General features: G+C 42.6%; 1 protein-coding gene across 2 annotated transcripts in view; it reads right to left on the bottom strand.

The window, feature by feature from the left end:
* The window catches only part of ACBD6 (acyl-CoA binding domain containing 6), a 170439-nt gene that overhangs the window by 119851 nt on the left and 23023 nt on the right, over positions 1–27565 (bottom strand). For both annotated transcript variants that reach the window (XM_060232606.1, XM_060232608.1), the window contains exons 2-3: positions 21783–21847; positions 20251–20347 (exon numbers count right to left, since the gene is read on the bottom strand). In XM_060232606.1, coding sequence (XP_060088589.1) covers positions 20251–20347; positions 21783–21847 — 162 coding nt within the window. The remainder of the gene's footprint in view (positions 1–20250; positions 20348–21782; positions 21848–27565) is intronic.

The raw sequence follows: 27565 nt of genomic DNA, 5'->3' as shown, positions 1-27565 counted from the left end.
CCAGCCTTAAAGGCTAACCGATTTATTGTGACATGAGCTTTCAGGAGCTAGAGCCCATTTCATTAGATTCATAAAATGTTACACTGATTTGGTAGAGATACACCCAAAGCTATAAAAGGTATTAAGGTGGGTGGGTGTGCATGCACGTGGATTATCGCAAAGGAGGAGGAGGAAAGGAGGAGGAGAATTTATACCCCACCCTTAACTCGGAGCAGCTTACAATCTCCTTCCCTTCCTCCACCTACAACAAACACCCCGTGAAGTAGGTGGGACTGAAAGAGCTCTCAGAGAACAGCTCTTGAGAGAACAGTTCTGCAAGAACAGTGGCTGACCAAGGTCATCCAGCAGCTGCATGTGGAGGAATGGGGGATCAAACCCGGTTCTCCCAGATAAGAGTCCACACACTAAAACACTACACCAAACTGAGAGAGAAGAAGAAGAAGATATTTGGATTTATATCCCGCCCTCCACTCCGAAGAGTCTCAGAGCGGCTCACAATCTCCTTTACCTTCTTCCCCCACAACAGACACCCTGTGAGGTGGGTGGGGCTGAGAGGGCTCTCACAGCAGCTGCCCTTTCAAGGACAACCTCTGTCAGAGCTATGGCTGACCCAAGGCCATGCTGGCAGGTGTAAGTGGAGGAGTGGGGAATCAAACCCGGTTCTCCCAGATAAGAGTCCGCACACTTAACCACTACACCAAACTGGCTCTCCGAGAGAAGACTCATAGTGCCTCCGGACAGGCTACATTACATGACAGTGTGGGATACTGACAAAAACAAGATTGAGTTGAAAGAGTAAACACTCAACTCATAGTGCGTGTGATAACTCATTAATATTGCTGAAAAAAAATAGGATGAACCTGAATAGCATATATAAAACTATAAAGATTAAAACTGCTTCTTTCTGATTGTCTACCAGTGGCTATCTTGATAGAGCTAGAATTAAAAATAAATAAAAATTTAAAGTTTTATCAGAACAGGAGCAAAGATCATAATCCAAGGACACACATGTACATGCAAACTTCATTTTGAAGATAAAAGCAGTTATATGTAGCATTTAGCAGACCAGTTCTAAGAGGCACTGCATAAAACTGAGTAAAAGACCTCATCTGTTCAGGTGTTACATGCAAAACAAGATAAAATAAAATAAATGAAAAGATATCTGCCCCTTTGAGTACATTTTTGTCAGCTTTCTCAGGTGCCCAAAAGAAACTTGAGAAGAGCTGTAAGGTCCTGTGAGAACAAAAACACAAAATTAACTTTAGAAGAGAATTTAATCAGGAAGGGAAAGTAATCTAGATTCCTAGTAAAGCGTGATCTGAGGAAGAAGCAAAACATTTTTTTTTTATTGCTGACTGAAAGTTCTGTAGGTGTTCTGTAACCAGGGCCAGATTTACGTATTTTTTGAGAAGGGGCAAAATCAAAAAATGGTGCACCCACTCAAAAATTGGGGGGAGCCAAATGGCTGCCTTTGCTGCCTCCCTGCCTTGCAGAGAGACAGCAAAGGCAGGCGATCTGACTCCCCCTCCCATTTAAAGAACTCGCCAGCCAGCGAGGTCTTTAAATGGGGGCAGAGCCATGGGGCTGCTTTTGTTACCTCTCCGCAAAGAAGAGGCAGCAAAAGCTGCCAATCTTTCTCCCCCCTCCTGCCTGCTCTGGGAGGGTGCCCAATTCGGCACCCCCCTGGCAGCGCCCAGGACAAATGCCCCCTCTGCCCCCCCCCCCCCCCGATCTGGCCCTGTCTATAACACACAAGAAGCTGATATCCATGTAGCAGAAAAGGGTGATTAAAAACAGTATGTGGATGGTTACAAATGCTGCCATTAAAGCACTTCCATGCAACAAATGTACATAAGAGAAGCCATGCTGAATCAGGCCAATGGCCCATCCAGTCCAACATCTGTGCCACACAGTGGCCAAAAAACCCAGGTGCCATCAGTGGGACCAGGCCACTAGAAGCCCTCCCACTGTGCCCCCCCCCCACAAGCACCAAGAATACAGAGCATCACTTGTCCCAGACAGAGAGTTGCATCTATACTGTGTGGCTAATAGGCACTGATGGATCTCTGCTCCATATGTTTATCCAATCCCCTCAATGTGAAATGCCACAAATGTCTACACTACAATTCTCATTCCCAAAAATAACTGTTTCATCTAAAATTGAATAAAACTTGTATTCAGCCTGAAGACACTGTTTGAGCATCTATGATTCCACAGGATTACAGAACGGTCAGGGTGCTTCAAGCTGATTCCACAGACTGACAGAGCAAATATTTTTATTTATAAAATGCACTCAAAAGCTACTGCACAATGGTAATATCTGAAAACGGTCAATGTGTATAGAACTCTGCCATGGAATGAGTCACAAAACTGAAAAAAAGACCTGGGTCCATTGTCCAAAAGCTAGGTATCTAGGGTTATGATAGAAGACAAGGAAGCTCCTTCCCACAAGCAGGTAGGGATTCCTTAGATTAATCCAGATGTTAATCAGAAACAGAAAGATACCTTGCCACACATTTACAGAAAGAAACACAAAATATATACAGGCAACTTTTGGATTCTCGTCAGTTCCCTTTCTACTCTGATGACACACCCTGGCTCTCTCCAGGAAACAAACTTGGTCAGACACTAATTGCATTTGACAGCAACAATTACACGCCAGGGTGGAGATTTGAAACTGGTTAATTGTGTGCACCGTAATTGCTGTCACCTCTCCTTTACAAACTAAAAAGCCCACGCCAGGGCAGTCAAAGCGAGAGAACGCATACTTCACCCTTTGAAATCAGGTGGCCTGAGATTGCAGCCTAGCAAAAGAAGGGGGTGCACAGCTGTCTTTATTAGGAAGCAATGGAAACAATACAAGGGTGTGTCTTTGACGGGGTACCTAATGAGGCATGTAATGAGAGCAAAGCAAGCACTATTCTAAAGATCCTTCCCACCTGTAGGTAACAGTGCTGGGCGCGTCAGTCACCTACATTCAGTAAGTTCACTGCAGCAGTTTCCTGTTTTTTCAAATGTGCATACATCTTAGAATTCTGGAGACTCTTCCTAGAATAGGAAATCAGTTTATATCCAAACAAGATAAAAATGAATATGTTCAGGCGGTATCTACCTGATGAGACTGTGTTCTGTGAATCCACCTCTTGCGGCGGGCTATTGTACCTCTGTCACAAAGACGATTAGTGACTGTCAGAAACATCCTGCTTTAATATTCTGTTCTCAGCAATCCTTCTTGGCTTCCAATGAACAGCCACAGCAACTGTAAGGGCAAGAATCAGTACCTGGAATGTTCTCAAAGGACCGCTCATGCAATTTTAGCAAACCGTCCTTTCCACTATTTAAGCAACATAATGTACTCCTGCTTTTGTTCACTGCAATGGCTCACGTTAAGATTCTGCCAACACTACCTACTTACCCAAAATTTAACAACACATTTTAGTGTTGTACAAAACAACCCCTTCCTCTTTCCCATGCAACTCCACAGCTTAAGAGTGAGTACAGACCATGGGATAAGAGAATGGATTCTCTTACGGGTTAAAATTGGTTAAATGAGTAGGAATAAATGGACAGCTCTCACAATGGAGAGAAATAAGCAGTGGGATCCTACAAGGATCAATACTGGGGCCAGTACTATTTAATTTATTCATAAATGATCTTGCACTGGGGTGAGTAATATAGCAGTCAAGTTTGCAGATGACGTAAAATTATTCAGGATGGTGAAAACCAAGGCTGACTATGAAAATTTCCAAGAGGATCTGCACAAACTGGGTGAGCAGGCAACAATGTGGCAAATTTAGTTCAATACTGGTAAGTGTAAGGCGATCCACATTGGGACAAAAAAACACCCCAACTTCAGGTATAGGCTGATGGGGTCTGACCTTGCCGAGACTGAGAGGAGAAAAGATCCTGGGGTTGTAGTGGATAGCTCAATGGCAAGGTCAACCCAGTGTACTGCAGCTGTGAAAAAGGCAAATTCTATGTTAGGGATTATCAGGAAAAGGACTGAAAACAAAACAGCCAATAACATAATGCCCCTGTATAGATCAATGGTGTGTCCTCACTTGGAATACTGTATACAGTAGTTCTGGTCACTGTATCTCAAAAGAGACACTGCAGAGCTGGAAAAAGTACAGAGGAGGGCAACCAAGATTATTAGGGGTTTGAAGTACCTTCACTATAGGATGAAGAGTCAGGGACTTCTCAGTTTAGAAAAGAGATGACTAAGGGAGGTTACATGATAGAGGTTAATAAAATTATACATGGGGTGGAGAGAGTTGACAAAGCTAAATTTTCCTCTCTCCCAAAATACTAAAACTCAGGGGCACCCAATAAAGCTGATGGGCAGTAGATTCAGGATGGACGAAAGGAAATACTCTCTTACACAGAGAGTGATTAAAATGTGGAATCTGCTGCCAGGGGATATAGTGATTAGATTAGAGAGATTATAGGGATTAGAGAGATTCATGGAAGACAGGTTTATCACCAGCTACTAGCCATGGCGACTTGAGGGGAACCTCCACATTCAGAGGCACTAATCCTCAGGACCCCCAGAGCCAGGAGGCAAGATCACAGGAAGGCCTCGGCCTCTATGCCCTGTTGGCAGCCCTCTAGATGAACTGGTTGGCCCCCGTGTGAGACAGGATCACTGGTCTCACCCAGCAGGGCTCTTCTTATGTTTGCTAAGGTACACATGCACTTTAAGCCCTAGCAAAGTACCCTCAGGGAAACAGCATACAGTATTAATTCTCTGAAGATCTACATAAAGAGGGTATGTGGGTTAACGTAACTGAAAGATGAGCATCTTATACCATACCATAACATAGCATAACATGACATAACATAACCCGTAATATGTTCTCAACTAAACTAGCCAAAGGACGATACAATGCTTTACCTAAAAATGAGCCAAGAATGATAGCCAGTTTGGTGTAGCGGTTAAGCGCGTGGACTCTTATCTGGAACAACCCGGTTTGATTCCCCACTCCTCCGCTTGCAGTTGCTGGAATAGCCTTGGGTTAGTCATAGCTATCACAGGAGTTTTCCTTGAAAGGGCAGCTGCTGTGAGAGCGTCCTTAGCCCCACCCACCTCACAGGGTGTCCGTTGTGGGGGGAGAAGATATAGGAGATTGTAAGCCGCTCTGAGTCTCTGATTCAGAGAGAAGGGCGGGGTATAAATTAGTAGTCTTCTTCAGTTCTTTGAAGATAAATTTAGGACCATCACACCATACCACAATTCTGTTGCAAAGATTTAGGGTCATTTGCTCAGAACACCCTTGCTTTCTATCCATATGATATTCCGTTCAGTTCATTATTACAGTCAATGTAGTTCGCAATTACTAATTACACTTTAGTTTCATTTGTGGGATTAACCATGTAGTATCCTTGAGAAAAAGGGCAGAACATTATTGAATAACCTCAGGGTAAAAACAACTTCACTGTACTTCCTAGAATAATACCAACATGCATACTATACAACAACTTGGACCATTGTGGTTTACAGTGCAAATTTCTGGCAGTGCAGACTTCTTTGCAACTGATTCAATGTATTATTACATCTGCCTGTGATATTAGCTGAGTTTTAAATTGTGCAGTTGACACCTCAAAAGCATGCCAGCAACAAAAATGGGAAGTTATTTAAATGGCCTGGTTGCTACGTTTCCCACACACTCCCCCCATGTTTGAAGTTTAACAACCACATTAATGCCTCTACATGAAAACAAGCTGTTCTTCCCTCTCAGACTGCCATCTAAAACTAAGTCATTTATTGAAGATGAATCCTTCTCCTGTTCTGAGGAGCTTGAAGTAGCACATGGCACATTATTCCCACAAAACCCCTGAATGGTTTGGTTAGGGAATGGATAATAGGGTAAAAGGTAAAGGTAGTCCCCTGCGCAAGCACCAGTCGTTTTTGACTCTGGGGTGATGTTGCTTTCACAACGTTTTCACGGCAGACTTTTTACGGGGTGGTTTGCCATTGCCTTCCCCAGTCATCTACACTTTCTCCCCAGCAAGCTGGGTACTCATTTTACCGACCTCGGAAGGATGGAAGCTGAGTCAACCTGGAGCCGGCTACCTGAACCAGCTTCTGCTGGAATCTAACTCAGGTCATGAGCAGAGCGTTGACTGCAGTACTGCAGCTTTAGCACTCTGTGCCACGGGGCTGGTATTCAATTGCTCAGGTCTCAAGTTCAGTACTGCCCATGATGGAACACTGGTTCTTTTGGAAGGTCTCTCACTAAGCCCTCAGTTTTCAGCAATAAATATGAAGTGTTCATTGAGTATGAAGATTCTTTGCCGCAGTTGCCACCCGCAAAATCTTGGCACATGAAACGTAAATGCCAATTTTTTTTTATGTTTTTGTGGTTTTAATGTTAGCTACCTTGAACACACAGTCTTTACTTCAAGAAGCAGCAGCAAACAGTAAATACAGTGAGGGGGCCATCTTCCACTCAGTACAAGCATGCACAGCAATTTAAAACTTTTTGCGTACAATACCGGCGGGCTGGCTTACATTCAGGGTCATCTACATTAAGCTAGTTCATATGCTCACTGCCTGAGAAGTCATCTTAAAAAAACCCAAACCTACATGTTTTTCACTATATCTTTCGATTGCAACCTATGAGTTGTGACTCCTGAGCGGATGCGACCCCTATAGAGCTATCGTTTTCTTTCTGATGCTCTTTGGAAGGCCCTGCTGCCAGTGAGTGTGTGTAGGGAGCAAGGGTGCATATGAACTAACCAAATGAGCAGGACAAGAAAACTCATCAATGGAGAGGTTTCTTTTCAGTAGAGGTCAGGTCAGACAGTAACCCAAACTCTCTGCAACCCTTCCCCCCCTGCAGTTCTCCCAACATGGCACAGCCCGGCCCTGAAACTCTTGTCTGACTGGTCCTCCAACGTTTCACACTTATACACAAACGCAAATACTGTTCTTTGCCTTCTCCTGGCATGGCCTGGCCGAACCACTACCACAGCTGTCAGTCAGTCCCAAGTTTACATGCAAAAGCTCTCCTTTGCCTACTCTCCCTTCGCATGGGCTGGCCTCGGCCATTCTCTACTGTCCCACTTGATCAGGGCACACATTTTTGGCTAACTTATTATCTTATGACTTCAAACACTATGCAAGGTTATGAATGAAGACCAGCAACTGTTCCCCTATATTCTGGCCATATTCATGACAGTAGTCTTTAAAAGCACTTACTTCAAAAAGAGAAAAAATTTCAAAGGAGGGTTTCTTTCTCCCAGTGCTCTGTCAAATTTTCTTGAAATAATCCCCCCCCCCCCACACCGATTTAGAAAGTAGATTTTTAAAAAGACATTAGCCCTGCTGATAGCCTCAATCAAGAATCAAATTGACCATACATGTTTTGGCCCACTGGACTGCCTCAGCTGTCAAACAAATGATATTGCAGAATGGCTGCTGACATTACAATGCAACAATCATTTCTTATAAACTGGCCAATATTACTTTTTTTAAATGATTATTATCTGTGACTGAAGGCAAAGATAATCAAGAGGCCACATTCTTGATAGTCTGCTGCCATGGTTAGGTACATTTTTCTGTAGTAAGGCTTCAACTGTGTACCTTTCTTGCTTGGTCAGAAACATTCAATGCAGCTAGTGGTGGTCATGGGGATGTAATAGTTACATATTCCCTCTTCACCTCTTTATCTTTACAATAAATAACAATTAGTCCAAGGTCACCCATGAGCTTTTTAAAATCCAAATATCCCTATTCCTTGTCTGACACTATCAATTACCATGCTGAGAGCCAGTTTGGTGTAGTGGTTAAGTGTGTGGACTCTTATCTGAGAGAACCAGGTTTGATTCTCCACTCCTCCACTTTCACCTGCTGGAATGGCCTTGGGTTAGCCATAGCTATCGCAGGAGTTGTCCTTGAAAGGGCAGATGCTGTAAGAGCCCTCTCAGCACCACCCACCTCACAGGGTGTTTGTTGTAGGGGGAGAAGATATAGGAAATTGGAAGCCGCTCTGAGTCTTGATTCAGAGAGAAGGGCAGGGTACAAATCTGCAGTCTTCTTCTTCTTCTTTCTCAACATTAGGAACACAGGCTCTTATACGGACACAGATCAAGCCTGCCTATCTTATGACCCACCAAGAGGAGTGTAGCTCACCAAGAGCTCAATAAACTGTTTTTGGATGACTACCTGGAACTGAAATAGAAGGTCATTAAATACCTGGGAAAGCTACCATATATATCTGGTGGGATGCACTCAGTTTGATGGATTACAAGTTCCACAAGCCTGATATAAATAAGAAAACTGCTATGAATCTCGTGAGGTGACCTTGGGTCAGTAACTATCTTGCGGCTTAACCTTCCTCACAGGATTTGGGGGAGGAGATGATGGAGGGGTCAGACACACTATCCTGAGCTCCTTGAAGAAAGGGTGGGATGAAAATTAAATAAGAGATTGCTACTTTACCTAACAGTGTGAAAGACTGAATAGAATGAGTCCATATCACACTGTGTATTGACTGTTTGTCATCCCTCTGCTGATCTTACACAACTTATTAATGTGAATTATCAAACAACTTCCAATGATTTGCCTAGACATTCCTTGAGATTTTTTCTGACATGTTTTATAACCTCCATATTGTGACAACATACACACACTTAGTTTGAATCCATTGGCATTACCTATCTTAGAAATGCTTTCACGATCTAATATTTGTCTTTTAGCATGGTCTCACTACAGATGTACAAAGTGTCCTTTACCCTCATAGCACTACCAGCATCTATCCTATTCCACATTAATTATGTTTAATATAAAGGATATGATGCATCACTCTCATTAATTTAAAGTCATTCTCGTTAATGCTTACACAGTGATCATCATTTTTTTTCTTCACAGAAACACAAGGACATCCAAACGATATACACCTTGCTCCCACTTATTCATACGTAGTTTATCAGAATCCATTTCCTGTAAACATTCTGTATCTTTTTTATTAAATGCTTTTCTTCACTTATATCTACAATTTCCCCAGACCTATGAGACCTTCACATCTGCCTTAGTCAGAGGAAAAAAATTGCCTTAGAAAAAAATACAAGCAGGCAAGTGGACATCCAATTCTCCCCCTCTCTTGCTGTGATAAACAGTAGTTTGGAGCGGAAGGCATGCATGGCTTGCTTTCCACTCTAACCCCCACTCCCTGTCACCACTGGCCAGGTGATCAGGGGACTGGGCCTTGAACAGAAAGCACAGCAGATGCACTATCTGCCCAAACCGGGGTGGGGTGGGAGTCTTAGAGAAAAAAGCATATACAGACATTTTCTACTTCAAAGACCAGCCCATCTCAACTGGTCAAAGCTTGGAGTAGAAAGTGTGCAGCATGGCCTTCTGTTCCAAGCCTAGGTCAAGACAGTGTCTAAGCAACTTACAAGATTTCACAAGGTTATATTTTGCCTTATCCATTTGCAATGGGGTTTAAACCACCCCAATGGCTTTCATTTTGGTATTTTTTTGTAAACCTAGGGAGTTCCCTAAGCCTGTAGAATAATTCTCCTCCTGCCCCAACCCCAAACCTGTACATGGGCTTCCTGTGCAGATTTCTGGATCTGCATTCTAGGCCCATTTTAGAATTCACAGGCAAGAATCCATGCCAAGCATGGGCAGAGGGGAATATCACCACTGCCACCACCCCTTCATGACTACTCATGTACCCAGCCTTCTGTCTCAGGAAGGAAGGAAAGGAGGGAGGGAGGGGGAGAGAGGGAGGTTATTTCCTCCTCCTGACCACTATCACTTACCCACATTTTCTCCCCAGCAGGATTGGCAGCTTTGTACACTGCCCAACTTATTTTCTGCCTTTCTGCTGCTGCCAAACACCACTAGCATCCAGTGCCCATGTCCCCTCCCCAGCTTTGTCAATGGATGTTGAGAGCTGCCGAGTACCAACACTGCTTGGAATGAGAAGATGCCTGTGACTGCCTAGGTTCCCTTCCAGTTCAACCACCACTAACATCACTCTTGCTTCTCCCAGCTGAACCTTTCTGTCCAGCATGACAGCCCCCTCCCCAGGCAACGTGCCAATGCTTTGCACTAGGCAACCCCCAAGATCACAGCTGAGGATCCTGCAATATGGTTTTCAGGATCTAACTTTTCTTTAAAGGGAATTTTAATTTCCCCCAATCTTTGAAAAATTAAGTTTTTCTGAAAACCCTAGGAAAACCCCCATGTTTGTAAAAAAAAAAAAATCTCCCATAGCTGAGCCAGCCGCACTGTATAACTTTTATTATCCACATCTTGAAGTCCAAAGTTCAGCATTAGATACGCTGATTTATTATATATTCATCAGCTGGAAATGTTTACACCATTAAGTGTTAAAACTGAGGTTTTTACTTTTGACCATTTTACAAAGTCACGAGTGATTAAAAAAAAAATCATTTGCTAGTCACACGAGATTGTGACAGAACCCACACAGCTTTTATTTTGACATAAACCCCCCATAATTGAAAACCTCAGCACAATGTAAAACAAGAACAGATGGCACTGCTCATCCACACAAAATCATTAATGCTTACTGCAGTTCTCATGGTTTTAGATGGCCTCATTTAAATAAGTTTTATTTACAGAAGGGAGCCATGTTGAATGGAGTTCTCTCAAGATTTTATGGGTGTTACAATATCTGTTTTCTATCAGTAGGTAACATAGGACTTATTGTATAACACAAGATACAAGAAGAGAAATAATCTTTCTACTTTGGGGATCAAGCTGTACTCCATTTGTAAAACCGCAGACAATGGGCAAGGGGGATGCTTCCGGCGCAGACGCAGAAAAGAGAACTCAGAAAAGTAGCAATCTGGTATTTCCTATAATACCAGTTTTCCCATACAAGAACATGAGTTTTAAGCTAGAAAGAACCTTGGGTTTGGGAGGTAGTTTAGGGGATCTTTGCAAATTTTAAAATCTAAGATTATTGTAATGTAATTAACAGAAAACTTCAAGACTATCTTCTGCATACAAAAATGATTTGAGCAAGTCTCTTTTTTTTTGTTGCTGTTGTTTTTAATTTCAAGACAGTTCAAACTCCAGGAGCTGGAGCTGGTCTAGCAGTATTTTATTTCAATTAACTGCCAGAATGAAGAAGACTGCAATGTCATAAATAAAAGTTAAGAGTCCATAAATTTAAAGAGGCATAAAATCAAAGAAAAGAAACAAACAGCCTATAAACCCAAGCCAAAAAAAAAATAATCTCCAACTGCATATACAGTTTTCCTTATGTTTACTAAGTCAAAGGTTCTTCTTTTCAGTAAAAAAAAAAAAAAAGAGGGATAAAGAAGTACAAGTGGTCAGCAGCAGGTCAATCCATGGAAGCAAGTGGAACATTTCAAATATCTAGGAGTTATTTTTCAAGTAAACCTTTCTCGGGATGTGATTTATTGCATAAAGGCATTTCATTCTTTTCTTACCATATGGGGTCCTGTGATTTGAAGTCAATCCCGAGAAAGACTCAGATGTGCTTCTGTAAAGCAATTGGTGTTTATGGATACCTCATTATAAATTGTAGCAGCATTAGCAGAAAAATCCCTGTTATTTGTCAAGAGGGTGTATGGAGGGGGAGAGGACCCAGAAAAAACCACTTTTAGGAATGCCGATACTACCTGTGACATACGGTTCCTGAGACAATTTAAGTGCTAGAACCCCAACTATCCACAGGTCAATGGAGGCCGATTTTAAAAAGTCAGCTTACCAAAGGACAACTGCTAGGTACCAGTTTATATATAGCCATTGAGAGAACCCATTCTTCTGTCACCTTCAATTTAAAATCTGTTCACTAATCAACCTGAAATTTAGTGCTGTGTCACTGGCATGAAAAGTGTATGTTAAATAGGAGTCTCTTTAGAATAAAAATTTACATTCTAGCGATCAGAAAATACATACATAGATAATCCCACGCTGTAAATGCAAATCACTTGGCAAGTATGGCTCTCCATTTCAGTGGCACAACTTCTTCACAACATCTTTTCTCCTCAGTCTCATATTATCAGTTTTTTACTTTCCTATCACCACAGTGCAAGCACCAAATCTGTTTGCTTCCTTAGCACGGGTTTACTGAATAATGCCCTGAGCTATTTTACAGTAAAATGTTACCATTGTGCCTTATAAAATTGGAACAGGCAATAATTTTAAACAAGACAAACTATTGTCATTGCAACCTTTTCACCATTACAAAAGCTGCCTGATCTCCGAGCTACTACTATAACACACACGGAAGAAAGGTAGAGATACTGAGGAAATGTGTTCAAAAATTCCATTTTTCGTGCTTCTACCCTTTTCAGAAAATTTAAAATATGTACCTAAGCTGCTCTGAGCCCTAAGATTTATATCCTACTCTATTCCAATAAAATGGAGAGGAAGCCATGCTGGCACATGAGTAATCTGGAGAAAAGACTGACTTCTGGCATAAGTTTTGTTAAAATATACAACTCATAAAAATAATTTACAAAAATATTACCATGGGGTAAAGGAAGGCTTAACATGTTTAGCAACACTCTTCTCATATCTTTTCCTGGACAGACTGTGTTGAGGAATTAATCAAAGGCCAATTTCAAAACTGCACAGATGACATCAGCTCTGCAAACTGAAAAATGGGTGTGTTCAGCAGTGGCTGAATGCTACACAACTGTAATACAGGGTGCTAATTGTAATTTAGAGCCCCGTGGCGCAGAATGGTAAACTGCAGTACTGCAGTCCAAGCTCTGCCCACAACCTGAGTTTGATCCCGGCGGAAGCTGGGTTCAGGTAGCCAGCTCAAGATTGACTCAGCCTTCCATCCTTCCGTGGTCGGTAAACTGAGTACCCAGCTTGCTGGGGGTAAAGTGTAGATGACTGGGGGAAGGCAATGGCAAACCACCCTGTAAAAAGTCTGCCATGAAAACACTGTGATGCGGAGAGATGGTGGCTCAGTGGTAGAACATCTGCTTAGTAAGAAGGTCCCAGGTTCAATCCCTGGCATCTCCACTAAAAAAGGGTCCAGGCAAATAGGTGTGAAAAACCTTAGCTTGAGACCCTGGAGAGCCGTTGCCAGTCTGAGTAGACAATACTGACTTTGATGGACCGAGGGTCTGATTCAGTATAAGGCAGCTTCATATGCTCATATATGTTCATATGTCACCCTAGAGTCGGAAATGACTGGTGCTTGCCCGGGGGACTACCTTTACCTTTTAAATTATAGTTTAATATTAGGGACAGACAATTGGAAGCCCAGGAGTCCCGTCTGATAAGGGGATACCCCATATGGCTTCCAGAATAGCCTTCAATAATGAAGACCCTGCCCCATCTTTATAATGTACTTTCTCGCATAAGGAAAAGGAAAAGATCTGGCTTCTGGAATTTCCTCCTTAATGATCAGCATTGGAGGCTCTGCCAGAGATTCCTCTATTAGTCACCTCAGCTGCCATTCCCCATCAGACAGCTAGGGCACAGGCAAATAAAATCTGTTGCATGGCATACCATAATGCATGGTCTTAATGTGTTCCCACAAAACGGAACAAGGAGCTGATAAATGAAGGGCAGGCCAGTGAAACCATCAAATCATTCTTTAAATGTGAAAGAACACTGAAGAGAACGAAGAATTGTCAGCTGCTCTTTTATACTGCTTTTGAAAGATTTCTCATTATAACCTGCACAGAAACAGGATGAGGAGCAAATCTTTAATAAATTTTGCAAGATGGGTAAGACTCATCACAGGGAACTTTCTACTTGTTTTTGCTTTCTTAAGAACTAACAAGGTGTAGTAGTGTTAGTGTCGGACCGGGATACGGGATCCCCAAGTTGGAATCCCCACCCGGCCATAGAAACTTGCTGGGTGACATAAGAACATAAGAGAAGCCATGTTGGATCAGGCCAATGGCCCACCCGGTCCAACACTCGGACACAGTGGGCAAAAACCCAGGTGCCATCAGGAGGGCCACCAGTGGGGCCAAAACACTAGAAGTCCTCCCGCTGTTGCCCCCCTAAGCACCAAGATTGTCTCTTACTGAATTAGTCTGAGCAAAACTTGAATTAAAATAGTTAGCTTTGCATAATGTATATGTTTGTGTACACTATAAAACCGTACTCTGGGCAGGTCTTTCAGGCTTGGCTTTGATATGCCATATATGTTGTCTTCAACGTCCTTTCACATTTAAAGAATGATTTGAGGGTTTCACCAACCCACCCCTCATTTATCAGCTCCTTGAGTCAATCACATGCTCTCAGCCTAACCTACTTCAGAAATCTGTTGTGAGAATAAGATGGAGGAGAGAACGATGCAAACTGCTTTGGGTTCCTACTGGGGAGAACGGTGGGATATACAAAAAGTGAATAAATAAATGAAGTCTCTGGCATAATGAGAAAAAAAACTAACAAGCAGGGAAACATTGACCTGGACAGCGCTCCTATAAAGTAACATTGCAATATTATTTTAGCTGTTTTTCAAGTAATTTTTATTTACTAAATGCAAGTTCCTCCCTAGAGGCATCTATACAGCCAAGTTCAAGATTGATGGCAACCCATCTGAAGACTACAAGAACACCAGTACTTTAAAAAGTGCACAAAGATTTGTTAGATTTTCAGAGCGTATCAAAGCCTAAAACACCTGCCCAGATTATAGTTTTAAAGTGTGCATAAACATCTACATCATGCAAAGCTAACTATTTTAAGACAAGTTTTGCCCAGATTTTAATAAGAGACAGTCTTTACCAACCCGAAAGAGACCTGAAGGAAGCTCTGCAATAATTTGTCTAAGCACTTCTTTCCTTGCAGATGAGACATCATTAGTGGAGTCATTCTTGTGGTAGCAAAATAAAGATACCAGGCAGGATATAAAAGAAGCCATAGATTAAATTAGGCCATGACCCAACACATTTTTCCTTTGTTCTCTTTCCAACCTCTGGTAATCCTGACCAAACCACTCTATTCTCCTCACTACAAATGATGGCTCATTGGGCAGATTAACAAGGTGGCATCTGTTTGCGTGATCAAAACAGGAAGACATGGAGGGTCTGGGTTTGCCTGCAAACCACCGCTCAGCTAATGTGTTGTATTCCTCCTTGCAACAAAGTGCTCTCCAGCATATGTTTATTTTCAGTTTACAGAAGCCTGCCCTCACTCTGAACTCCTCCATTTGTTGAGGAAAAGGTTAGGGATTAGCCTGCTAGGCAAACTCTTAGAACCTCTTCCTTCCTTAGCATGCAGTTTTAAATAGCATGCAGTTTGAAAAAGGGAGGGGGGGGGAGAGAACACCCCTGATTTTATTTTTTTAAATCAAGGCCTGGATTACAAAACCCACATTTAAGTTCCAGTCAGGGTGCAATTACATGCTTAGACCAATGCATTCGGCATGACTTGTTAAAGATGACTGATCGTAAGTACACACAATTTATTTTAGTAAGGAGCAAAATCCACAGACCATACAGCAACTACAAGACTGGTGCCACTTATCTTATATTGAGGGCTGTTTACAACTGCAAAGAAGCAGCAGCATAAGGCTATTAAAATACCTTGGATCTGGGGATCTGGTTAGAAAGGCATCATGAGGCACTAATTAAATTATCTCTATCCCTTCTAGTTGCAACCCAGACGTTTGCCAGTTATGATGCTATGCAGCCAACACAATCTACAAGTGTTATCAACGGGGGGGAAGCAGTCATTATAAATAAAGACGTGGCTTTCCTTCATTATCACTGGATGAACTATTCAGCATCATAGCTGAAGTTTGGGAATTAAGAAATTATTTCTCTGTCAAATTTTAAACATTTTGGACTGCGACAGACATTTGAGAGCAGGTGGCTGCGACGGCTGGCTGGCCACTTTATGAAGCAGCGCCATCTGGAGGCTATTCTCCAGGAAAGCAGGAAAAGCCTTTCCATTGGGAAATCTATTCACTTAGGTCTAATCTAATCGGTTCCTGTAGCTGGTTGGTTCTCATTACCACTTTATTTGCCTTGAAGCCGGTCTGGTTTGTAAGAGCACACTGGCTATGCTAAGTGTTTTCTCCATTGCTAATACCAGATGCAAAACCAGGGCCATATTCTTGTTTTCTGAAACTAGAAGCACTCTTCACAATTTTTTATAAAAACAGAATCAGATATGGAGCAGCAGTTAGTGCTCCCCCCCCCCCAGGTTCATCATTAGATTTTCAAAACCCAAGGGAACTGGATGGGTAGAGGGGGTGAATTAACAGTGAGTGATTCTGAAGAAATTTTGAACCATCAATGCTGTAAATTTTAAAGAGGTAGACTGTAAGAACAGCCTTTGGATCACAAGTAAACATTTCTAACAGTGGCAACCCAGAAGCTGCTAGTGGCTAACAGCCAATTGCAACAAGACCAGTACCACAGATCACACAGAGACAAGGTTATGATTTCGACATACTTTGAAGACTTCCCGGGTATACAGAAAAATATGATTAAGAAATTAATCAGGAGGACCACCTCATCCCAAAACAGTCTGATTAGGACTACACAGGACACCAAGACCAATGAAAGCAGCCAAGTCAGTGAAGAGAGGGAAAAACAAAGGGAGTCAGGAAACTGGCCTGCTCAATCCCCAGAGAGTTTACAGAATTCTGAAAGGGGATAGATGAATTTCCATGTTATTTGCACTCCCTGCCCCCCCTCTGATTACTTAAAATCCCCCTCCCTTGTACTTTTCATTACAATTCTGAGAAAAGGCCACCCTCTTCATACCCAGCTTGTGCTTTTCCAGAGGCATCAGATGCTGCTATTGCAAACGGGATGCAGCTACAGATTCCTGACCTTGCCCCGACCTGGTGGAACATGCTCCCACCTGAGATCAGGGCCCTCTGGGACTTACTACATTTCTACAGGGCCTGTAAAACAGAGCTGCTCCGCCAGGTTTTTGGCTGAGGCAGCAAATGTTCAACCATTCCAGTCTCCCCCATCCATGGCCCTTTTCCCAGTGCCCCTACTGCTCTGGATACTATTTGGGCACTGGAGTTTCCTGGGGTACCTATTCCTGCCTGACATTTTTTGCTATTAGCTGTTGTTGCCATTCATTGTTTCGTTGTTTGACGGTTTTATGTTGTAAACCACCCCGAGCCCACCCCTGGGATAGGGCGGGGTATAACTTAAATAAATAAATAGTAATAAATAATACATTACATGGGCACTTTGTCTGATTAAGGAAGGCAACTGCTATGTTCCTGCTGCAAAGAGGAACATGAGAGATCAGTGGCTTTTCCCACCTCAATTTTCTATTTGTCCAAAGGCTACTTGAACTCTCTGGATTAGCTATAGATCTGAATGTGAAAGCAGGCAATGTTGCAGACACTTATCAGTGTCCCCACAAGCTTCTAAATTAAAATGTGGAGCTAATACGTCAAGCTCTGCAGTCCTATGACATTAGGCCTTTGCTCACTGCTAGGATCAGAGCTCCCTCAAGTGGCCCAAGGATTAACTAGTCAATCTCAACAACATCGAAAAACGAAGACACTAAGAAAGAAAAAACATGGCTGTGGTTTACAAACCTCCTAGTAATTCCCACCTAGAGCTGCTGTTATCAGTCTTAAGAGTACAAAATACAACTTGGGTTCTAAGGACGGCATAACTGCATAATGTTACTACTGTTACTACTACTAACAGGTCAAATCAGTCAACCCTAGAGGAAATCAACCTTGACTGTTCCCTGGAAGGTCAGATACTGAAACTGAAGCTCAAATACTTTGGCCACCAAATGAGAAAGGAGCACTCACTGAAGAAGACCCTGATGCTGGGAAAGACTGAAGGTGAAAGAAGGAGACAGCAAAGGATGAGATGGTTAGACAGTGTTATTGATGTAATGAACATGAATCTGAGCAAACTTAGGAGGACAGTGGAAGATAGAAGGGCCTGGTGTGATGTGGTCCATGGGGTCGTGAAGAGTTGGACTTGACCATGCAACCGAACAACTACTACTACTAACAAGCATTAATATATTCCACTGCAGAGGGTTAAAGCACTTTACATGCATTATCTCAATGCAAAGTAAGTTTGTGTTATTATCCCCTACTACAGATGGCAGGGTTGCAAGAACAGTTTTTGTCTAAGCACCCACCCCCACCCCCGGACTTCTCCGATCGCACAAGGCACTGCTTGCACAGCTTCAGGCGTATCTCCAAAGCCATAAGAAACTGACTTTTTAAAAATAGAACTCAAGAGCTGCACTTGCATTGCTCACATGCATCAACAACAAATATTCAAAATTATGCGCTTGGTTCCTGTCAAAAACATTGCATTTATTCAGTTTTAAATATCAATGAAAAACAAAAATGGTAAACAGGTAGCTATACAAAATAGAAAAGTAACCTATGCAAAGAAAGATCCACGGGGACAGCCATGTTGGTCTGAAGCAGTAAAGCAGATTTTGAGTCCAGTGGCACCTTTAAGACCAACAAAAGTTTATTCAAAGTACACAAGTATACCTTGACTAAACGTTGGTCTTAAAGATGGCACTGGACTCAAAATCTGTTTTATATGCAAAGAAAAACATGGACAAAGGTTGTGGTTTTAAGAATGCCTAACACTGCTTATAAACCGCTAAATGGAGGATCCCATTTTTTAAAAAAGTGCATATTTAAATTACTTGCAAGTAAAAAAAAAATTATCTTGAATCTGGGGCACTAGGGAAAGGAAAACAGGTTGCTTAACTGTAACCTGTTCTTCAAGTGGTTACCTGAGCATTTACACCAATGGGCTTGGATCTGCCCAGAACTAGCATTTGGAAACTTCTAAAGCTAGCTGTCATGTGCAGAAGTCTGCCCCCAGATTTGTAGCTAGGAGTGAGCATGCTCAGCGGGGGAGAAGCCATGCCTTCCTACTCAGTTCCTTTTAAAATGTGTAAGTATGCTACAGCAAATTATAAAAGCACCTGTTGCAGGGAAGGTGGGTGGGTTGTATGAATGCAGAGACAACCACTCAGAGTACAATAGCTACAAGCAAGTGATCTATTTTACTACTTCACGGTCTCCAGGTATCACACTGATGAATATAGATTAGCAAACTGACCTCCCAGGAGGCGAGCACAAGTGCTACAGTTAAAGAGAAAACATAGTACCACTAAGCCAAAAAAGGCAGCTGTAGCCCAATGTCAAGGGCATAATGCTCCAAGAGAAAAACCTCAAGGAGAAGATTCCCAACTGATGATGTTGCCACAGCAGATGAAAGAGAACTGAGCAGGAAGGAGAGGCTTTTCCTGCACTGGGCACGCTTGGTCTAAACTGTCGCCCTGAGTAGGAGATCTCTTCTCCTAAAAGCTAGCTCTACAAGTTTCCAAATCCTAGCTCCAAGTAGACCCAAAGAACACCAGTGCAAATACACAGATGATCACCCAAAACAAAAAGTGTTCATATTTGTTATCAAACCTCTGATCATTTTCTTCCAAATTCATCAAGCCAGTTAATATTTCACTTACCAGCTACCCAACTTCCAAAGCAATGACTCTTCTGACTCGCTATATCTGGGGTATCAAACATGCAGCCTGGGGGCCAAATCAGATCCCTGGAGGGCTCCTATCAGGCCCCCAAGCAACTGGTTGTCATCTGCTTCCTTCTCAATCACAGCTTGCTTTGCCAGGCTTGCTCAATCGCACAGGAGCTACAGAGCAAAGTCTCTATTTTCTCCATTGGCTAATGGAGGAAGGGGGGAGGAATAGCTTGCTTTGCCAGGCTCTCTCAATCGCACAGCAGAGCTACTGAGCCAAGCCTCTCTTCCTTCTACTGGCTGAGGCTCCTCCCCTCCTGGTCCCCTGGGGAAGGAAGGAAAGAACCAGAGCTTCCTTAGCCCAGTTCCCTGGATTGCACGAGATACAAAGAAAGCACCTTAAGACCAATGAGTGCTAATGTTGTAATCATTATTTATTTTCACTTTTAAAAAATCCTTGTGTTTGTCTGTGTCCTTTATAAAGTTTATATCTCTGCTACTTGGCATTACATTTTATGTCACACATGGTCCAGCCTGACAAGGTCTCATTTATGTCAGATCCGGCCCTCAAAAAAAATGAGTTTGACACTCCTGCGCTATATCCTCACTAATTGTTAGGCCAGGCCTATGCAAGCTATGTTCCACCAAACCTAGTGAAACCATGTATGGCAACCTTTTAGATAACTAACCACTCCCATTTTTTCAAGCCCAAGCAGGCAGCAAAAATAAGAGGTCTGCTGAACCCGATGAGCAACGATGTATGGCTGGCAGGTTGCATTCCATTTACTGTCCACAATACGAAACTGCGGAGCTAATTAAATGTACCTGTGGATTCCAAGTAGGGTCCAGTTTCTTCACTGTGGCAATATATTCCCGCATTGCCTGCTCAGGACTTGTGTCACCCAATGCTTTCCAAGCTTCCCTGGATCATATGAGGAAAGGAAAAGGAACCAACATTCAGCAGACGTTCAACAATCAACTCCAGACTTCCTTCCTCTCATTCAGCATCCTTGATTGGGCTCTCATAATTCTTTCCATATCCATGATCAGTTTCTACACACAATTGTGCATCATTATTTGGCCCCAGTTCACCTTATGGCAAAAATCTTGAAAAGGTTCTGTTTAAATCTGTTTCCTAATGGTACAGAGCCAATAAACAAAAAGAAACAGTACAATTATTTTTAAATACCTTCAGTATTTTAAATACTTCCAGCTTTTTATCACTGCCCTGGGCATACAGGGTTATCATGTAGAAGGTAGTAATACAGAAGCGGCACATATAATTCTTTTCCTGTAAAAGCCCTGAAGCTTGACAAACTTGTTGAGAAACTTGAGATTCAAGCTGGCCCTCCAATCACCATTCCTCTTGGAAACTGTGAATAAGGTGGAATACACTCCCTGATCCTGTTCTGGAAGGGGAATGGGCTGCATAACTCAGATGTTGGCAAAATGTTGTATGACCTGTTCAGCCGCTGATTTGGGCCTTTTTAGATACACACAGTTAGCTTTTCTCTCACTCTGGATGGAAACAGTGGTGGCAAAATGATAATCTAAGCATCATGCTAGGGAATCAATGGGTACCACAGCACACCTAAAGCATGAATATACTGCAGCTAATGCTAATTTTTAAAAAGGTTATTGTTGCTAGTATACAAATTATCAGCTAATCAGTTATATACGGCTAACCCCCTATTGCAAGGGCAAATGTAAGAGAACAATATTCACAAGATGCAACAATTACTATTTGGCTTCCATCCACACTCCCAAAGAAATTACAAAATATGTTTAAAGTGAGTTCTAAAGTTAACATGCACTTAAAGAATGATAAAAATCACTTTATAAATGCTGTTCTGATTTATGGCGCAATACAGGAGGTGTCTGCTTCTAAATGAAAAACAGTATCCATCAACTCCTGCACAGCTAAGGAGGAAGTAGACTTCACTCTTGCCTTGCTATCAGATGACAACCTGATGAAATTAAAAAGACAGATGGTCACCTATACAAGAATACTCCCATCTTCATGAAATATGATACTATTTGACACCGTTTAAGTAACAGAGATTCCAATGTAATGACTAGAGCATCTGCTGTATGTTAGGCCATCTTAAAACTTTTAAGTTTTCCTGCAGGGCATTAAACAAAAGCTGGTTCCACACTGGAATGCTTTGATGACCACTATTACTTTCTATCCATCATAACAGAACACACAATGTCAAGGCATGGAGAAACGCAAGATATGGCTGTATAAATTCACCCTGATTCCTTCAGCAATGGATCAGAAACAGACTAATTTTAGCATCTTCTAAAGGGGGGAGTGGTTCAATAATAACTAGGAGTTACTAGGCATTTCTACTTACCACTTCTGTTTTCCTTCAAAGTCAAAAAATCCAGGCTTAGGGGTGTTGCAGCTGCCACATTTTACCTGAAGAAAAAGTGGGAAACAACATTCAAATTAAATCCAAAGAAAAACTAGGCCGTTATTCTGAACTTTGCTGATGTGAACTGAATTGGCTGACGAAATAAACGTGCCTTCAGGTTTTAATTTTAGGTCAAGGTGGGTAGGTGCTTTTGTCCAGTAGTAGAAAAGAGCAAGAGTCCAGTAGCTCTTTAAAGACTTCACAAAATTTGTGGCAGGGGAGGAGCTTTCGTGAGTCAGTGCTCTTCGAATTAATTCTTCAAATTAATTTTGTTGCAGCCTGAGGTTAAAAATTGCCTTCCTGGATCAGATCAAACACCACTCAGTCCATCACTCCAGCTCCAACCAGATGCCTCTGGAAAATCAAGCTGCGTATGATGATGATGGATGGCCAAGCATCTTCCTGGCCTTCAGCACGCAGCAGTGTACTGCCTCTGAACACTAAGGCTCAACTCACACTTGTTAATGGTGATGCCAAGCGCATGAGAAAGCTATTTTTGTTTACAGACACTTTGATTGCCAACTACAGCCAACGCCGAGAGAAAAGAAACAAGAAAAGCCTAAAATTAAGCACATCCACAAAGACTATGGCTTCCTTTGAGAGGTATTACACAATAGCACAGAAAGGATACACACACACACACACAATAGTGAGGTCAAGCTACAGGAACTGCAGAACCCCACAAGGAGTACCACCCACGCATTTCAACACTCTTCTCATGACAAGTATAAAAAGGCAAGAGGTAGCGGGTTAATGATAGGACGTTGGTGGGGCACACATTCAACACATGGGCCAGAAAGGCAAGAAGCTTGAGAGTGAAAGAAATGAACACATGTTAAGAGTCAGACCTTCTGGTATCCAGCAACCCCAGTATCAGAGCAAAAACCATTTCAATAAACACGACTTTTCCCAAGGTTCTTGGGAGAGCACTTTTATCTTCCAGAGAGGTCTTGCCACAGAAATCCAGCAACACAACAGCAGGGATATTACATTAAATCTACGTTAATAGAATTCTGGAGGGTGTCTGATTGATGTGAATCACCCATCCTAAAATGTCCTTCCCCTTCAGAGAGAGAACTGAGAACTACTGTCCTTGTGGGAAATGGAGACAACCAAAATATACAGGATTGCTCAACCATACGCTTGAGGCAACACTCTACACAATACCATATTTTCATTCAGCAAACGTTCCACATGTGGTTACCTTTTAAACACTTTTGCATCTCAACAACCGCCAATGAACAATGCTAAATACTAATACATTTATTTATTCAATTCATTTGTATCCCATCTTTCTCCCCAACGGGGACCCACAGTGGCTTACAGCGTTCTCTCCTCCACTTTATCTTCACAACAACCTTGCGGTGTAGATTAGGCCAAGAGAGCATGACAGGCTCATGGCCACCCAGAAAGCTTTCGTGGAACAAGTGGGGATCCAGGCCCATGTCTTTCTGATATTAGAATGCACTATGAAGTCATAAAAAATTTTGGGGTATGTATCTGTGGGTTTCCTGCATTGTGCAGGGGGTTGGACTAGATGACCCTGGAGGTCTCTTCCAACTCTATGATTCTATGAAAACAATATTAATTAGAATTATTGCGGCTACCATATAACCTGGGACACAGCAATCCATTCTTGGTCCATTGCTGTTCTCCATAACAGCTAAAAAATGGAACACTGCTGCTTCTGGTACTGCTACCATTGTATGTATTTGTACCACTCTTGCTACTACAGAAGTAGAGAGGCAAATGAGCAAGGCCATGGAGCTATCTAGCTGGGGAAGACAGCCTAAGCCTTTGCTAACTGTGAGAGATCAATCACTGAAACAGCAGAACTTATCCAGAAGTTGACTATGACTGAAGGGCACCTGCATCAATGGCTTCCGGGTAACTTCTTTAGGTTTTACATAATTTCTACCATCTCCACCCATTGTGGTAAATCAGTGAAAACCCCTAATCCTGGGGACAACTAAGCCAAAATCTCACCTTCCGAACCTATCCTGAAGGAAAAGAGGCATTGTGCTGCTAAGCAGTGGCTCTGCCCATATGCAGGTGGCTTCCATTAGTTGCCTGTTCCTGGGTTCAGGGGATGATTCCAGGACACCCATTCACAGAGGGCAAAGCCTAGGCATGGGTTAAAGGGTGTGCCTCAGTGTCCCCATATTCAGTTGGGTTCAAAGGCAGGTGCCCTCTGTTAGCTGTAGTTTCAGACTCCTCACTAAGAGGTTCTTCTGCAGGACAAAAGTATTCAGCAGGCTCCCCATCCTCTTCCAAAGAGGTTATTTTCCACTCAGGCTCAAGAAGATGAGTTTGTTGTAGCCTGTTCTAGCCCCATTAACTTGGACAAGGCACAAAGACTGAACTAGTACCTTACCACCACCACCATCCCCAGTTATGTACAGCTTGTTGTATTTCCCCTTAGGTGTGCTGAGGGAGTACTGCTTGAGTGATAACCACCAATATTATTTGGGGTAATCAGTGAACAGCTGCTTTTTACCTTTTTTTACGCTGCTATCTTCAATTCAACTGAAAAGAATTGTGTATTACTCTAGATCAGTCAAGCTGTCTGTAATGTCTGTTGTTGCGGAATCTGCCAAAAATGCAAATATCTGAGCAGCATTAGGAAAAATACGTCAAGTGCTCCGACTCATCCTTTTACCCCTTCCATTAAAACTGGACACAGTGTCAAAAGGCCTGGCATGTGTTGAAAACAAGGAGAGTCTTCAACTTTTCAGGGCTAAGGCTGCTGGCAACCTTGCGGGATGCCATGTATCGTAAATTAGTGGATACATCAAAAGCTATCCAAAGATCATCAATGTCCGGTTTTTCCAACAGAGATGCAGTTAAGACTACCGTGTCAATATCCACTGAGTGCACTCATCCTTTGTTGCATCTGCCACGTCTAAAAAAATGCAGTGTCTGCTGCTTTATAAGCTCACAAAGACAGACAGCCACAAGTATTGCTGATAGAGAAGCTGCAGATTACCACCTGGGGCTGTTTCTACTATCTACTTGCCTCCTATCAGCTGCTCACCATCATTTTAAGCAAAAAGCGGAATAATTTGGTTTTGCTGTCACCAATATGTAGGAAGCTCTGCCAGCTACCTCAGCTACTTGCACGTGCACCGAACCCTTTGCTTATAAATCAAATTAATAAATAAAACAATTTCGGTGCTTGCACACCGCAATTCTAGGAGAAGACTGCAGATTTATACCCCACCCTTCTCTCTGACCCAGAGACTCACAGCGGCTTACAATCTCCTATATCTTCTCCCCCCACAACAGACACCCTTGTGAGGGGCTGAGAGGGCTCTCACAGCAGGGCAACAACCCCAATCTGATTATCCCTCCAGACAACCCAGTCTTGCATACGATCTTAGATGAACCTACTGGAGTCGAAGGAATCACTGACCCTGTTTCCCTGGTAGAAGCTTCAAACGTATGACAGCCAATTCAGCGTAAAATAGAGAAGCCAAACCATCTTAAAATAATCTCCTGGAACATAGCTGGCTGGGCCTGCCTGAGAAGCCTAGATCATCCCTCACTTTAAGACATATGACATTTTATTTCTTCAAGAGACCTGGACAGCTGGGGAGCTTTTATTGGATGGTTACTATGGTTTTACTAACAAGGCTACCCCTGGTGAAGGCACTGGAAGGCTCAAAAGGGGATTGGAAATTCTAATCTCCTCAACAATTAAAGGTAAATGTGTATATTTAAATAATGCAAACCCATGGACATTGGCAGTTCTCCTTCATTTTAACACAGAGACTATTTTATTCATCAACGTCTACTTACCTCCCCATCAAAGACAATCAGACATTCTTGCAATCTGGAATGATTTCGAATCTCATTTAGAGAATCTTCTGAATGATACTCCAGCTGATATGATCCTAATGGGAGGGGACTTTAATGCTCGACTAGGCCCTCATGATGAGATCCTTATTGGAAAGTTTGGATTTCCTACTTTCATCAATGAGGTGAGTCGCCATCCCACTCTCCTTCGACGCCTTTCAAAAGACCCCAGGGTAAATTTTGCAGGGGCTTGCTTAGCAAGGATGGCTAGAAGGTTTGACCTCTCCATATTGAATGGCCCCATAGTAGGCGATTATCCTGGGGAGATCACCTTTCTAGCCGGCACTAGATGCAGTACTATCGACTATTTTCTAGCCAGCCCAAGATTACTTTCGAAGGTTCTTCACCTACAAGTTCTACCCGAACTAGAAAGCGATCATCTTCCACTATTACTCACTCTAGCTCCTTTAGTTCCAGAGACTTTTCATAGTATTACGATGGGCCCACATTTGGTTCCAGTCCAACAAATGAAATGCCGCGCCAAGTGGTCCGATCAGTTGGCACAAACAGTGAGGGGAGCCCTGGAGAAGGAGGATGCTTGCTCCAATAGAAAATTAATTATGGATACTCCCCGTGACTTGAACCCTCTGATCCCCTTCGGCCATCTCCTCCAACTCATAAAACCATTACTGGTTCAAGATGCTTCTGTTCAACATCGTAGATTCAAAAACGTCTCCAAGCCCTGGTTCGATAAAGAATGCAAGCAAGCAAGAAGAGATCTAAAATCAGCGTATCATGCATATAAGAACTCTGAGGGCCTCGATTCTCTGTGTGCACAATACCATCTTTCATGCTCTAAGAAGTTATACAAACAACTGATTGCCACAAAGAAGCATGAGGCCATGAAAGTGCTGTGGAATAGCATTATACAGTCATCCAAGGAGAAGATCTTGACAGGGTTTTGGAAATTGATCTCGAGCCACTCCTGCAGAGACATCTCCCCCATTGACTCATTTGTCACCCCCAAGAACTGGGAATCATTTTTTCAAGTGCTGTATTCTGATCCCCACCATTCTGCAGTTCCCCAGATTCATGAGGCCCTTTCAGACCTGTCACCTTGGCCTCCAGTGACGGCTGGAGAAGTTAGATCTTTGATCAGTAAACTCAAGAGAGGCAAAGCTCCAGGCCCTGATTTTATTCCCCCAGATCTATTGAAAGATAATATAGACTGGTGGTCCTCTCTCTTGGCCCCATTGTTTACATATATAGATTTGACAGGGGATTTACCTGAGGCCTGGAGAGAGGCTATCATCACTCCTTTTTTTAAGTCCGGGCAGAAGGATAATCCAGCCAATTATAGGCCAATCAGCCTCTTGAGTATTCTGGGCAAACTATACGCTAGCCATCTTCTAGAGAAATTGCAGTGCTGGCTGATTCAAGAACGGTATTTGGTAGATGAGCAGGCTGGGTTTAGGGAAGGACGATCCACGTTGGGACATAATTTGATTCTATCACATTTGATAGAAAAATACGGAACCAGCAGAACGGTTTCTCTTTATGCAGCTTTTATTGACTTAAAATCTGCTTTTGACTCCATTCCCAGAGGGAAATTCTGGGAGAAGCTAAGTGCCACCTCAATTGACAGGAGACTTTTATTCCTGATCCAGGCATTATATACCAACACGTCTATTAGGGTCAGGTGCAATAAGCAAGGTCTCCTTACTGACCCTATTCCAACTTTAAAAGGAGTCAAGCAAGGCTGCATGCTGGCCCTTCCCTTTTTGCCATCTTTATTAATGATATGATCAGCAACTTCCATCTAGTTGATACTCATCCCCCCTCCCTGGCAGATAGGCAACTGGTAGCCTTACTCTTTGCAGATGACACAATCTTGCTGTCTAGAACACCAGTAGGCCTTAAAAGGGCAT

The sequence above is a fragment of the Heteronotia binoei genome, chromosome 2 (genome assembly GCF_032191835.1).
Source record: "Heteronotia binoei isolate CCM8104 ecotype False Entrance Well chromosome 2, APGP_CSIRO_Hbin_v1, whole genome shotgun sequence".
Taxonomy (NCBI): Eukaryota; Metazoa; Chordata; class Lepidosauria; order Squamata; family Gekkonidae; genus Heteronotia; species Heteronotia binoei.
This window is presented reverse-complemented; position numbering and strand designations above follow the sequence as displayed.